General features: G+C 37.4%; 1 protein-coding gene across 1 annotated transcript; it reads left to right on the top strand.

Moving 5' to 3' along the window:
• The first annotated feature begins 6,261 nt into the window (after positions 1-6,261).
• noxred1 (NADP-dependent oxidoreductase domain containing 1) lies at positions 6,262-10,345 on the top strand. The gene is made up of 6 exons (XM_036592624.1): positions 6,262-6,424; positions 6,561-6,724; positions 7,452-7,632; positions 7,796-7,950; positions 8,037-8,235; positions 10,189-10,345. The coding sequence occupies exons 1-6, from the start codon at positions 6,270-6,272 to the stop codon at positions 10,343-10,345; spliced, it is 1,011 nt and encodes a 336-aa protein (XP_036448517.1). The 5' UTR covers positions 6,262-6,269.
• The last annotated feature ends 716 nt before the right edge of the window (positions 10,346-11,061 follow it).

The raw sequence follows: 11,061 nt of genomic DNA, 5'->3' as shown, positions 1-11,061 counted from the left end.
ATGTGCCGTAGCAGTAAACAACTTTAAATTCTTAATATTTCAATACCATAACATTCAAGTTGCTGAGCTGTAGTTTAAAAATTACTCCATCTGTTATACATGATTGCTGATACAACTTCATGACTTTACTCTGCTAGCTTGCTAGTTAGCACACTAAAGGCTGCCCAGCTAGCAGCAACAAAAAGAATGGCAACACGCCACAGTTCTAAAGCAAAGTTTACAGCCAGACAAAGCAGCAAATTTATGTTTTATGTTAAAACCTCTCAAAAAAAAAAAAAATAAATAAAGTTTTGCATTGCAAAGTGTGCATAGCTAGCCAATTAGCACACTGAGGCTAACCTAGCCGAGGGTGAGTGCATTCAGATTTAAAAATCTGCTCCTCACTGTACTCTCTTCCTCTTTTGGCGTGATTGGCCACTTATGTAACATAGGAGTGATGCAGGCAGTGAGTCAAAGTTGGCAAGGGCATCTTAAAAAGTGTTGAAACGGGACACAGGATTGGGAACCACTGAGTTAGACAATAAGAGAAAATGACGTCTCTCAGCTTTCTCCCCTCCATTCTGCTGGCAGCACTCAAGATGTTGGCTTTTTTAGAACAGTAAGGTAATGCCTGCTGTTGATGCTATAGGTTCTTATTGAAATGGCCAGTTTTTACATTTTGTTTTCAGGTGAGCTGTTGTAGTTTTAGTAATTTTTTGTTTTGACGTCAAGTCATTTCATGCAACTAGAACACTGATACAGACGTTTGCGTGTTCATGAGGTGCATGGGTTTGTGTATTTGCATCGAGCTCTGTACAACCTGTAATATAGTATTTATTGAAATATTTATTTGGGCTTGAATGCATATTGCAGTGGCAGGTACACTGACAGATCGGTGGAACTCTTTATAATTTGTCGATGCAATCGTTCTCTCTTTTCTATTTCCTTTCGTGTCTGTGCTCTTTGTAGCCCTTAGTGGAGGCGGTTTGTAGATAGTTGAGTGAAATGTGTAGAGTGTTAGTGTGAGGACCAGCCTTGTGATTTGTTTAACAAGAAATAGCAGTCAATGAAACAATCATTACAAGTGTTTGATGCACTTCTGTATGTGCCTAAGGAGGTGTTAATTTGGGTTGTGGATAAGCAAAGTTCAAAGTTTTGCAATTATTGTGATGGTGAGAAATTAGTTATTTACTTCTTTCCCCCCCCCCTCGCTCTCTCTGTCTTTCTGTCTTTCTCATGCTACACTGCACTAAATGTTTAACGGTACAAACCAACACTCGCCTGCATGCACACATCTGCATGCAGTACTCATATAAGCATTAACACCTTTTGGTTGATCCGCCTTGCACCCGAAAGCTCCTTGCGTGGTGATCCCTCTGAGTGCATGACCAAAGGTGTGTCCACCCTCTGGGCACACCAGGCACTATCTGTACACATATGCCGAATGTTCAAAGGGAATGTTTTATCCTTCGTTGCACACAGCACTGTTGGAATTGGAAAATCATCTTTTATTCATGTTGAGGGCAGAGAGGAAGAGAACATGTTGGTTTACACTCAACTTGTGGGTAGTGTGATTCTAAAATGCTTTGATGAAATTTTAAAAACAAAAGCAAGTGCTCTGAACTACAGGTCTTTCATTTTTGTGGAATGCCCAGAATGAATTCCAAAGCGTAAGATCCTTGAACGTGCTGAAAGATGGTTTTTACTATGGCATTGTATCTCTGCAGTCATTTAAAGTGATTTGTAAGGCCAAAAATTTAATTTACTCAAATTTACTATTTATTTCTCAAATAGTCTTCTTTTACTCGTTTTGTAGATGACAGTATGTCACACAGTCATATGACAATGTTATTATCCCCTTAGGCAATTTTATTTTAAATTACTTAACATCTCTAGTCAGACACACAGTCTGAGGCAAGAGATGATTTAAGCAAACAATTCCAGAGTGCCAATTTTCGAGGTATAAACTTTCATTAATTGTTCTGAACAAGTAGTGAAATTAAATTTTTCAGATTTAATATGATACAGTTGTGTCTTAATTTGGTACATTTGTCGATACTGCAAAAATATGGAGTGTCTGAAAATGTGCCTTACATTATTATTTTCATTTTTGCATTTTCAGTAGTGATGCATCAAAATGAAAATCTTTGGTACAGAAATTCAGGGCATGCTGGGCCGAAAACTAAAAACTGAGAAAAGCCAACAATAAATAAAAACGGTTTCTACAAAATGAACTAAATCATGTGCTGCAAAATGCATCGTCCTCAACAACAGAGAATGGTTGGTCATCCAAGGCAATGAATTCTATTATTTTAGTTATACTTTGCACTTTTGCACTGTCATTTATGACATTTTTCCATCATTTCAGAAACTGTGGCTACACGTCAATGTGCTAGAAGGCACTGTTCTTTAGGCTTTTGTTGTTTTTGTATTTAGTATAGTGAGGTATATATTTCAAGCGATGTAACACTTGTAATGGAGAAGTACCTCCTCTTGATTCTACTGTCCCTTGTAGAAAACATGAAATGGTTTCATGCTGCTGAAATTGTCACTGTTTATCTGCTACCGCTCAAACTGGTTGAACATGTCTGTGCTGAATAGCGCAGGTGATCAAACAGCCTTTGAAATTTCTCATTTTAATTACCATTAAAATGTTTTTTTTAAGTCTTAGTTGTAGGCTCATGTAATCCCTAATTTTAGCTTATTAGAGCATTCAACATTATAAGAGTGCTATATTTAAAATAAAAGCTTTCTAGTTTTCAAATTTAAAGCTCTAGCTACAAGCTAACTTGTTAGCCCCAAGCTAACACACTAGCCACAAGCTAAGGCGCTAGTCATGATACAGCAATACGGTATCATACGCTGTAATACAATTCGATACAATATGATGTTACATCTCAACTACAGTAGCCTCATAGCTTCAGTGCAAAGCTAGATGGAAATACACTCCCTGTATCCATAAATTAAGAAAATTGCGTACAATTGTATACATTTGATTTTCTGCCCAACAGTTACTTTGAACGATGCCCTTTAGGTTCTTCTTCAGTTCTGTCGTTAAAAATACACACAGTTAATTTACTCCAGGCACTGACCTCTCTGAAACCTCTAGTGTTTCCTCTCTGTCCTCACTATAATATACTGTCAGTATTTCTGCTTCATATACTACTCTCTGCATGTGCTCCAGAAAAAAAAAACACTCTAATGCATCTCCCAAAAGCTTGAGGCATATTGTCATCCTGTAAATAGCACTGTTAATGTTTAAGTTTTATATTTATCTTTTGTTAAATGAAAATTTTATCCCCAACCTCTTTGCTCTACAGTTTTCCAACCACTTTCATTCTGAATGAGCACTTTCTGAGGGTATATCTACATAAGTTGGGATGTTATAGTTGTTTAAAAGGATATGTATCTCTCTAAGCAAGCATACCTTTAAAGACTACCAAGTGTGCACAGTAAAAAGGTGAAATTGTATTTTTCTTGGCAATCAAATTCGGAGCATCTTGGGTAGCTGGAGAGATTTTTCCTGTCACTTGAGCAGCTAAACCCCCACTGCATTAAGACTCTGTCCAGCCAGATAGTCGCCTTAATAAGTGTGCATGTCTCCCCTCGGGGGTAGGGAGTGACTAGACAGTGTATTTTTAAAGGGACCAGCTCCATCAGAAACCCAGTCTGGGGCCAGAGGAGATTATACACTAACACCGCCACCACCAAGTTGCTATTTTGATCTAATCAGTGAGATTTTTGCAGTGGATGGTGCTCAGGATGAATATCCTACACAAAGTGCACAACTGGAGCTAGATATAGACACTTTAAGATTGCTTTCTAGAGTCATTACTTGAGATTTCCATTTAATATTCTGGCCCAGAGAGCTCTGAGAAGTTAGCACATTGATGAGGAGAGTCAGTCCTGTGTTGAGCCTCTAATCACGCATGCACTCCATAGAAACACAATAAGCTTTATGGTTGAGAGTCTATTTTGGGGACAGTTTTTTTGCATGTAAGTAGCATAATCGCTGTCATGGTAAAATCATGTATCTTTTTTTTTTTTAATGTTTTTTTTTTCCTGCATCATTTGAGCACAGCAGCTGTCCTTTACATTATGTGAAAATTTCACAATGAATGGACCAATAGAAATGTTCCAAAATGATTTAGAATAAAATATCTTTGCATTAACTTCTATTAAAAGTTAAGAACGTTTTTGCTTTCTCCTGTAAAGTTAGCATTTTGGAGAACATGCTTTTTTAGGACAGTGATGACATAAGAGCAGATTTATTTTACAGAGCTTTCATGATTCGCTACATTTATTGACTTCGGTTATAATTATAATGTGAAATTAATTTTTAATAGATTAAGGTTATGAAATTATGAAAAGATATTTTACCCTTAAGAACAGCATGAGAATATTGTGCCCCATCTACAGAGGAAGTAGGAATAATGAAACCCTTTACTTGCTGTAGTAGAAAATACTGTAGTGCTTTACATTTCTGTGAGACCGCTCTGTTTGCTCTTTTTCTGCTGGCTGTAAAGCAGTCATCTTATTTGTCCTCTGACAGTCAGACAGTCTGCATTTGTTAGTATATTAAAGTCTCAATCTTTTTATAAAATCTTAAAGCATAAGAAACCTGTATATCTGTATATCACTGCTTCTGCCCTCACTGCATCACCTGCTGTCTGTTTCATCTGACTTTATATCGTCTCCCCTCACTGAGCCTGAAGAGAATGGAAATGTGAGCTAAATGAATGTTCCAAGGGGCCAAGTCCTCTATTACTGACAAGTGACCATGATGAATTCTCTAACAGTCTGATTTATTGTAATATCTGCTGATTATAGTTTTGCTTATATTAATATAGTTTAATTCACGTTCTATTTGTTTTATAATCTTGGTCACAAGAATTGAGACATTACTGTACAGCCTCAAAAAAGAAAAAAGTAATGTTAAAAAGGGAGAGACTCCATTGTACATTATTGTAATTATTTGTGTTATTTTTCATTTGTATCATATCAATGCCTTGTACAGTGTTGGTTTTCTTTTTTTCATTTGAAATTGTTTTGTATTTTATTTTTATAAACTGGTTATGAATAAAATATTCATTCAGCATGCCAACAGATCTGATCCTATGCTGCTGGTACTGTGTGCAGTTTCTAAGCTTTTGGAAGGCTGTGCCTAGCATGGACCACTGCTTCATGAGATAAAAGTACTTTTCCTATGTAGTATGAATATACTGGCAGTGTATATCTAAATATATGCAAGTATAGTATCAATCAAATTTCAGATTGCTTGATTAGAATTTTTTTTATCTACGTTGCCATTTTATCCACATTACCTCCAAATATGAACTGAAAAGCAATCTGATTATTAAACTAGTAGTACTGCATGCATCTTCACAGACAATATTAAGTTACACATTTCTGATATGATCAGACACTGTGGTTTGTTCAAGGTTGTTTCCACTCTGGCTTGATAAGATCAGAGCCAACGGCTCTTAAGCTTAAATAGATTGTGAATCATTCTAATTTCAATATTTTGCAGCTAATAAGGAAGGAAGATGGAATAATAACAGATGTTTGCATAATAAATAAATCAATATATAAATACACACACAAACATACCTCATTTAATGCATTATTTTACATCTGGACAAGAAAAAGTGTCAAACGTTGACACCTGAAGGACACTGGAAATGGAAGGAGCTATGACTTGTAAACTGAGTAAACTGTAAAATTATTTTGCAAGGACTGAAACCAAAGCAGAATGAAAAATAATGTTGGAAGCCCCTGTACTACATGGGTGTGGGAGAAACTGCTGAATCTAATTTACATTTTTAACCAGAGCTGCTTCACTGCTTTAAGCAGTTTGCTATAGTTCAAAAAAGCCATGTTGTCAAAGTGCAGTCTTGAAGGTGGAACCTTAGGGCTTAGAAGATGCACTGTGACATGGGGCCACAGTAAAATTTCAGAAAAAAACACAAGAAGTGAATGTTGAAAATAATATACAGCGTCCCTCTATTTGAAATGCAACAGAATCATACTAGTTTCCCTAAAAAGTTGCTCTCCTCTCCAATCATATTTATTCCAATTACATGCAAAATGAAAAACGTGGCACCTGAGAAGGACCTTTATTTTGAAGACAAGCCATATAGTTTCTAACTTCACGGGAAAAGCCATTCCCGCCATTATGTTACCTGGGTAACGAAAATGCTATGGCAAAATCTGACGTAGCGGTTTATTTGCAGGAACGCTAATGTCACACAAAACACCAATTTTAATGAATTTAAATGAACGGTTCAAGAATGGACTTAACGATTAATTTAAACTCTCTCGGATTTGAGGCTGGACTCAGTGAGGGTGAAAAAGAATTGACGTTTCTGCGCAGTCGGTCAGCAGGTTTGACTGTTAGTGGATGCGGGCATGCAGTGTTTCTATGTGGACTTGCCACTACAGTGAGGTACATGCGCAGATAGACTGCTAACTCATGTTAAATCAGTTATCTATAAATAACCTGCGGGGTTGTTGTTCACATGGTCACATCATCCATATGATCATAATCAAAATTTAATACTGTGCCATGTATTTTCCTGCAGGGAGAAATTAAGGTACCTGACTAATAAATCACGCCTGCCTGGCCTAAATCTAGGTATTATTGGAGGCGGACACGTTGGCAAACAGTTGACAAAGGTTTTACTAACTTTGCCTGGATTTAAATCATCTAACATCAACATTTCAACCAGAAGGCCTGACACACTGAGTGAGTACTAAAATCAGCTGTACTATTTTTTTTTTCAACCAGCAGACATTTTGCTGTTTTCTCTGAAAGTTTTTACCCTACAGTCTTATCATCATTTAAAAACTGGTCAAAAAATAAAATACATATATTAGCACCTTTTTTGAACCTGAAACCTCACTTTTATTGACTACTAGTTACTCTAGCTATTTCACTTCACTTTACTTATGAGGATACAGTCATTGTCATTGATGAGCTCAAAATGACATGGGAGATGAACTCTTTTATAAAATGCAATGTCCGCCTCCTTCTCAGTTGAGCTGTGCTTTTTATTTTCTTTAGTAACATTAATGGAATATATTTCATTGGAAATGTGTTTGATTTACAAAACTGGAAACTAGATTTTCATCTTTGAGGAGTGAATAAACAAGTCAACTTTATGATAGTATTTTTACAGTGTTCAGATGTTTTTATGGCAGTTGTATATGACTTTTGATATCAACAAAGCTGTAGTATTGTTTTTGTTTCTGCACAGTCGTCTGGGGAGAGGTATGAATTGCTTTCACAGTAAGGAGGTTTCACCTTCATAGCTCGCTAGCAGCTCAACACAGTCAACATTTCACATACAGAGGACCAACAATGTCCTAATTAGGGAGAAAACATTTTATTTGATTATATTGATTAAAAATATCTGAGTCAATCCACAAGGGGCTCTGCAGAAAGAGCATCCATCGTCTGTCTTTTATTGTAGAGGAATTCTCCAATAGCGGGGTGAAGTGTTACTTCGACAACCGCAGCCTGGCCGCTTGGGCAGACATACTCTTCCTCTGTGTGCTCCCCTCTCATCTGCCTCGAGTGTGTGCAGAGATTCACTCTCAGCTGCCTGCACACTGCCTTGTGTACAGTTTCACCACTGCTCTGCCGTTACAAAGGTATTACTGCACATATTATCTGTCATGTTCTCAGCATACTATACTAATCAGCTTATAATTTGTCCACTATTTTAATAGAGTATTTTTAATAGACAAAACTGTTCTGGAACTGTGTGCTATGAAAATAGATGTCTGTATTTCTGGCTTTTTTTCTTCTTCTCAGGCTTGCACGACTCCTTGGCCACAGTTTTGTTCTGAAACCCCGTTATGATTTTGTAGCCTGTGATTCAGCTCTGATGTGGCTCCGCCATAATCAAATGATGACAGCTTTAAAGGATGAAGAAGTGCTGACAGCATCATGCCCACTTTCAATGAGTGGTGAGTTGAAATCCCACAGAAAAACTCTTCTAGAACTGTGTTTAGTGTGATATTAAATGGCATTTCATTTTCATTGTCTCTGTCAGGTGGGCTTTCATTGGATCAGAGGTGGGTGTCTGCTGTGCTGTACAGTCTCCTCAACATGTGCACTGCTGAACGATTGGGGTTCAGCCAAGCCGTCCATCTGCTCAATGAGCTGTTTCAGACCAAACCCTCATCCGGGACCTTTACCTGTCAAAGCTTTGTCAACTCATCCTGTGCAGCTACACTTACTAACTCTGAGGAGTGAGTGTCTATAAATTAATTACAGAGACTGTAAACTATTGATAGTTTACCAGTTTCTTACTTTTGAAATTACCCATACCTCTCAAGGACACATTTTAATTTAAAGTATATATATAACCCCGTTTCCAAAAAAGTTGGGACAAAATAGAATGAAATTATATGCAAATCATATAAACCCTATATGTAATTGAAAATTACCATTTTGAATTTGATGCCAGCAACACATTCTAAAAAAGTTAAGACAGGGGCATGTTTACCACTGTGTTGCATGACCTTTTCTTTTAACAACACTCTGTATGCGTTTGGGAACTGAGGAGACCAACTGCTGTAGTTCTGAAAGTGAAATGTTTTCCCATTCTTGCTTGATATATCATTTCAGCTGCTCAATAGTTTGGGGTCTCCTTTGTCATATTTTTCATTTCATAATGTGCCAAATGTTTTCAGTGGTGACAGGCCTGGACAGCAAGCAGGCCAGTTGAGCAGCTGGATTGTTTTACTGTAGAGCCATGCTGTTGTAATATGCACAGAATAAGCTTTGTCATTGTCTTGCTAAAATAAGCAAATCTTCCCAGAAAAAGACATCATCTGGATGGCAGCGTATGTCACCAAAACATGTATATATCATTCAGCACTAATTAATGGTGCCTTCACAGATGTTCAGGTTCAACCAGGCCATGAGCACTAATACACCCCTAAACCATCATTGACGCTGGCTTTTGAACTGTGCACTGATAACAAGCCGGGTACTTTTAAGTCTGGAGCACACAGTGTCCATGGTTTCCTAAAAGAATTTCAAATTTTGATTTGTCAGACCACAGGAGACTGCAGGACACTTTTCCACTTTGCCTCATCCATCTTAAATGAGCTTGGGCCCAGAGAAGGTGGCAGCATTTCTGGATCCTTTGCATGGTAAAGTTTTAACTTGAATTTGAGAGGCAGCAAACAAACTCTTCATAGACAAATGTTTTCAGAACTGTTCCCGAGCACATGCAGTGATATCCACTATAGAATCATGTCTGTTTTTTTTTTTGATTTTACCCAATTATCTCCCCAATTTAGTTGTCTCCAATTCCACCCGCTAGTTAGGACTCCCCCAATCACACGATACTACCAACGCTGGGAGGGCGAAGGCTAGCACAGGCTTTCTCCGAGACCTGTGAAACCAGCCACCGCATCTTTTCGAATTGCCGCTCACGCAACGTCATTGGACAGCTGAACACACTCGGAGGAAAGCGCACAACACCAGATCTGTTACGTCAGCTAACAGACGCCTGGGCTGACTAGCATCGCTAAGGGGAGCCATCCTACCCACCCAGAGAGTGAGGCCAATTGTGCTCTCTTGGACTCCCGGCTACGGATGGCTGTAGCGTCACCAGGGACAGGGCCAACGCTTAGACAGTTGCGCCACTCGGGAGCTGAATCATGTCTGTTTTTAATGCAGTGCTGCCTGAGGGCCCAAAGATTATGGCCAGCCAATATTAGTTTTGCATACTCAGATTTATCTGGATTCTCTGAATCTTTTAATTATGTTATGTACCGTAGATGATACAATCTCAGAGTTCTTTGCTATTTTATGTTGAGAAATGTTTTTCTTGAATTGTCGCACTATTTGCCTGTGCAGTCTTTCACAGACTGACCTGCTGCAAATTAACCACCAGGTGTTTTTTAGCATTATACAACCTTACCAGGCTTTCTTTTGTTATCCCTGTCCCAACTTTTTGAAACATGTTCCTGGCATCAAATTCAATGTGCACATGTTTTTCAGTAAAACAGTTTCTCAGTTTGAACATTTGATATGTTGTTTTGAATTAATATAGGGTTTAAATGATTCACACATCATTGCCTTCTGTTTTTATTTACATTTTGCATGGCAAAAACAGGGTTGTATTTATATAAAACATAAAAATAAAATGTCTCATTCATTATCATTATTGCTTGTTTCTTGTTCTGCAGGCCTTTTCCTTGGATCAACTTGATCGATGCACAGACAAAGCAGACCCCCTTGTCTTCTTGTCTAACAGCATCTAAAGTTTTACAAGACTGCATTTCTGCAGTGTATCATAAAACATTTTCTGGCATGTCATCTGCAAAGAATGAGATGAAAGAGTGAATCATAGAAGTGCAAGTAGAAAAACAGTTCTAAGCAACAACAATTGTTTAATATTTTTGCTTTATGTAGCACATATTTTAGTTGTATTGGAATTAATACAGTTGCCTTATTAACTAGATCTCAAAAGACCAAAAGTAAACTGCAGCCTAAAATAAATGCTAATTAAGCCCAGGGGAGTAATGAGTCTGTGAGTCAACTATTTTAAATCTGCTGTGCCTCAATTAGCACCACAATAGTACTAAGCTCTCTAGAGATTCCCTAGCATTTGTGGCTCTGTGGCTGTAACAATATATTTTATATATTTTTGTTATACCAAATTCAAATTTAGATACAAGAGTAGAAATGGTAGGAAACTGAAAATGACAGATATATTTCAAGATGTCTATAAATGAAAGTGACCATTAAAGATTTATGCATTCAGTCTTTCTGGATTTACACTTTCTTTTAGGCACTTTTCACAGAAGAGTTGGGGTGCATGTATAAATAGTATGACTATCGAGAAATAGTGAATAACCAAAATTATAAATTATATTTTTATGTTAAAAGTGTTTTCTTCTTCTTATTCTTATTAGTTGTTGTTGTAGTAGTAGCAGTAATTGTAATAACTTGCAAGGAAATAATTTTCCAGTGAATTAGGATGGCGTGACTTTGGACAGGAAGAACAATAATACACAACGCATCACAACACAATATTATATTAACCTTGTAATACACAA

Source organism: Colossoma macropomum, unplaced genomic scaffold (genome assembly GCF_904425465.1).
Source record: "Colossoma macropomum unplaced genomic scaffold, Colossoma_macropomum, whole genome shotgun sequence".
Taxonomy (NCBI): domain Eukaryota; kingdom Metazoa; phylum Chordata; class Actinopteri; order Characiformes; family Serrasalmidae; genus Colossoma; species Colossoma macropomum.
This window is presented reverse-complemented; position numbering and strand designations above follow the sequence as displayed.